Here is a 4700-nt window from a genome sequence, read left to right as displayed (position 1 = left end):
CTTGCCCACCTGGGTTCATGTCCAGCCACTGTCAGCAGCACTCCCCAGGCCTTTTCCAGCCACTCTTCCCCCACCTGAAGCATTCCATGGACTTGGTGTGACCCAAGGGCAGGCCCTGGCACTTGGCCTTGTTGACCCTCACACTGTTGGCCTTGGTGCATCAATCCAACCCATTCCAATAGCTTCCAGTAACTCCCAGTAGGGCTCCATTCACCCCTAGTATGATCTCAGTCACTTCCAGCATGCTTCCAGTACGACCGGGCCATTCTGCCCAGTGAAACTATCTGCATTAAGTATCTTTCCACCCACCCTGAAAGTCACTCTTCAGCCAGACCATTTAACTGCAGTGGTTCATAGGATGGCCCTTCAGTCAACAGTAACAGCCAAACAGGCAGTGAACAAAAGCATCGTGACCTTCAGGAAAACGTTTTTCCCTTTTTAAAGATGGCTCTGCTGTGAAATCAATGTGATAGACAACAAGGCAATCACACACCAAAAGGTAAGAGAAGCTGCTGACTGGGGACAAAACATAAGCAAGAAGCATCTCAGATAATTCTCAGCAAAGGCAAGGCATGGGAAGGAGCTGAGGAAGAAGAGGCAAAGCTCTGATACTTAACAACACCCCTGAAACACCAGAGAAGCTTTTAGACTCAAACAGACAGCATATATTGCATGCAGGAATGGATGGACGTATGCAATGTGTTACTCTCCAAGAAAATCTTCTGGTTTAGTCCCAAATAGAATAGTCACGATTAATAACAAGTTCTATGAGACATCTGTAAATGGTTACAGGCCAAAAGGAAAAAAAAATCTCAGCTGTAGAACTGCTCTCCCTGAACACTACAGATAATTTCCTCAAGCATTCACTACTGGCTGGGTACAGAAGTGATTTTGTAAGCCAAATTCACAGTGATTGAGCTCTAAAGCAGAAAACCTTCTCAGACTGCTTACCTCTTTTGCACTTTTAATTTTGGCCAAGAATGTGTACAGCTCCATTGTTTCGGCGAACAGAGCCCGACACACTGCTTGATAGTGGTTTGGCGCCTCTGACCGGGTTGGCAGGTGGGCAGCACACAGCTAGGGAGAAAAGTAAGTAACAATATTAAAACAATGCCCCATTGCTTTCATTAATGCTACAGAGTATGAGATAACACAAAAGTGAATGCAACAGAGCATCAGGGGCACAAGCATTCATGAAACACTTTGGTTTAGTCAGAAATTGCCATCTATTTTCTAAACCTTCTGCTCCTCTTTATTTTATCAGAAGAGTTCTGTAGGGATGGTAAGGGGACAGGTTGACCATGTTCTGGAAAACTCTGAAAACCAAGACACTGCCTTTTCATTAAGGAAAAAAAGAAGACAACATAATTGTGAAGGGAAAAAAAGCAGTCTTGCAGTAGCAAATTTTGGGAAATCATAGATAATTCAAAGAGCTTTAATGGTAAGTGTTGCTTAGCTTCCTATGAATATGGAAGAGAACTGTATCACTACCAATTTAGGAAAAGATGGAAGGTGAAGCAAGGAAAAAAGTAGAGTATAATCATCAAGCTGAAACTGATTAAACTTATTTCAAGTGTACAAAGATTTTAAAAATCATTAAGAGCCATGGAAGCACAGGCGTATTGCTTCACCTCAGATACTCGTGAACATCTCCAAACACAGGCACAGCTGATGTAAAGAAACACTGTCAGATGTTTTCATATATGACAAACCTGCAAAACTCTGGAAGCCTACTCAAATCACTACTAATCATTCACAATTACTGATAAACAGTCAGTCTAGCATTGCTTTCAGAGTAAAACATGCAACTCCCATTCCTAACAAGAGAAGTTTCACTGAGACCAGTCTTTACATTTCATACTGAGAACCTGAACAGTACGAGCAACATCCATCCAGCTTCATGAACATGAACATCCAGACTCTACCACTGTAGAATAGCTCAGCACAGATGCCAATAGTTTTACTATCTTTTTTTTTCCCCTGAGTCAAATCCATCACCCGTAAGTATTCATCACGGAAAACTTGGCTGGAAACATATAGAATAAAATAACATTTGGAGTTTGTTCCTTAAACATTTTTAAATAAAACCCCTCCTCAAACTGGATCTAGAGCACCCATATCATATATCATACCGGTGGATATTCAAAATGAAACAAAATCTTAATGAAGGCCTTAAAATTAGTTTTGTTACTGTGGTTTTATTGTAGCTATTTATTACATATACATAGCTGTATGTATAGCTATAGAGCTAAAACTAAGAACAAGCCAAAACCTGAAGGTGGCTACATTCAGATCTCCAGAACTCAAGCTTGAGACAAAAGCCTCTTTAGCAGAAGAACCCTTAATTAGCCTAGTGGCATACTTGTCTAAATCTCTCCTGTTATTACAGTGAGCGCTGTGGTTACAAGGGGCATGGTGCATGTACAGCTCAGGCTGCTTTTCCATATTGCTTTCCATTTGATTTAAATCCATACTGCCATGAAAAGGTGCAGCCCTGTGGCCTCCAGCTGTACGTGTCCACTGATGCCCTTATGCTGGCACCAGAGTTCGTGCCCTAAATCAGAGAGGATTACTCATCTGGACAAAAATTAACAATGCGGAGGAAATGGAGCAGGAGACAATTATTCCTCATGGCATGGACACACAGGTAGTAGCACAGGCAAAAAAGAGCAAGAACGCACTGCCAAAGTAGGAAAAGGGAGGCAGTTTGGGTACAGTCAGATTTAGATTTGCTCAATCTCACTGATAAGTTGCTCTCTAAGGTCATAGGCCCCTTGCTATCTTTTATTTCTTCCCATTAGAGTAACAATACAGAGTTCAGTGGTCAGATTTGGTCAACACGTTTGACGAATTTTTACAAGCACAATTTGGACTCCTACAATATCCTGTTCTGAATATTGTACCCATATATACCTATCTCTCCATATATATATCCCCTTCGAGTCATAAAAAAGAATATCTATGAAAAGTTTTTATATATGTGTGTATATTTTCATTCCCTCCTGAATACTTTCCTTATATGCAAGATATGCAAGTCAGACATGTTTATGAAACTGCCTCCCTTTCAAATTTTATGCTGTTTTACAATGGATGGCCAAAACTTTCTCATACTCTTCAAATTTATTTCTGGATAATCACAAGGACATAGTTGACAGGAGGAAAAAAAACCAACCCCACCTTTTTCTTTCTTTCTTTTTTCGCCCTTTTTTCCCTCTTTTTTTTCCCTTATTTTTCCATTTTAACAGATCATCTCTGTCATGGATACAGGGAGAAAAAACCAAAACACCTCTAATGTATGCTAAAGTGACAGCGCATACCACAAAGATAGAATCTATTAAATATTTCCTTTAACTTCATGGACATATTAGAACATTTAAAAGACCAAACTCTGAGTATGGTTAATTTGTGTTCCTTTCTCTCAATAATGAATCATGTCCTTACCTGCCTTACTATGCTTTCAGTAGGCAATTTCTGGTTATTAATTACAGTACAGATAAAAGGGTTTCATCCTAAAATACACCACTTACAAGAATAACAATAACAGCAACAGCAATTTCAAAAAAGGTCATAAAATGATACAAGTCTTCACAGCTGAGAATAAAATCTTATTATTACACAGACTGCACACAGGTTTTTAAGAATGCCTTTTTCCTTTATTCAGAAGCATGTTAATTAGATGCAATTTGCATCAAATATTGAGAAAGTTAATGAAATGCAGCAGTGACAAGTTCAAGCAGGGAATGGATATAATCTTGATTCTATTATTGAACACAAAGAAAAGCAAGAAAACCCCATGCCTGCTGCTGTACTTGGCTACAAAAGCAACCACATAAAAACCTGACCATTTGGTTTGCAAACACTAGGCTGCAGATATTAAGGGAGAGCCAGCAGCTCCCAGTAACTTCCATGTTTTGAAAAATCAGTCTCTGAGTGACCTTATATTATGTGAAGATGCATTACATAACAAAACTCCTTGTGGTAATATTAAGTCAAGTGACTTAATATAAATTGTTTGGATTGGGGAAGGTAAGCGTGAAGAAAAAGGAAAATGTAAATAGAACAGACTGATGGGTTTTTTTTCTCCCCATTCATTGTAATATATTGTACGTGTATGTTGTTCAGAATGCCTGACAAGCTATAACTTCTGCATGAAAAAATACTGCAAATCAACTATGAAATGTCACTTCTAACTTGAGTTCAGGATTTTTGTCCACTTTCAAAAATTCAAAATCTTTTGATAGTACTGTTTGAAAAGCTCTATCACTAATGCACAACAAAAAGCCCAGTCAGAATGCTTTAATAACTGATATGAAAGTACAGTCACCCAACAAACTCCTCCTCTTACCATGCCATAGCAGTCATGGAGCAAGAAGGATTAAGATCAGATCTACAGTCTTTTCCAGTCACTTTGAGTTCACTGAGGAAAGGAAGCCTCTGTATACTGCTTATTCTGACACTTGCCTTTTCATCTCTCATGATACAACTTAAAACTACCCTAAGAGGAATGAACATGAACAGTGCCCAGAGCTTAATACAAGGACTGTTTGTTCTGTCTCCAAGAAGTCCCAAGAAGTATGGCTCAAACCAGATTATGTGGTCTTTGCAAACTGGTGAAGTAACAAAAATATTATCGACTACTGAACCATTAACTGGTTCAGTCAGTAAATATTTCCATTTGCAATCACTGTGAAGAGCAGGGA

General features: G+C 39.1%; 1 protein-coding gene across 1 annotated transcript in view; it reads right to left on the bottom strand.

The window, feature by feature from the left end:
* SPIRE1 (spire-type actin nucleation factor 1) overlaps nt 1-4700 on the bottom strand; it is a 67802-nt gene that overhangs the window by 44666 nt on the left and 18436 nt on the right. The window contains exon 2 of the mRNA XM_009084801.1: nt 952-1077. Coding sequence (XP_009083049.1) covers nt 952-1077 — 126 coding nt within the window. The remainder of the gene's footprint in view (nt 1-951; nt 1078-4700) is intronic.

Source organism: Acanthisitta chloris, unplaced genomic scaffold (genome assembly GCF_000695815.1).
Source record: "Acanthisitta chloris isolate BGI_N310 unplaced genomic scaffold, ASM69581v1 scaffold9221, whole genome shotgun sequence".
Classification (NCBI taxonomy): Eukaryota; Metazoa; Chordata; class Aves; order Passeriformes; family Acanthisittidae; genus Acanthisitta; species Acanthisitta chloris.
The sequence above is the reverse complement of the archived record's forward strand: the minus strand, read 5'-3'. Positions and strand labels throughout refer to the sequence as shown.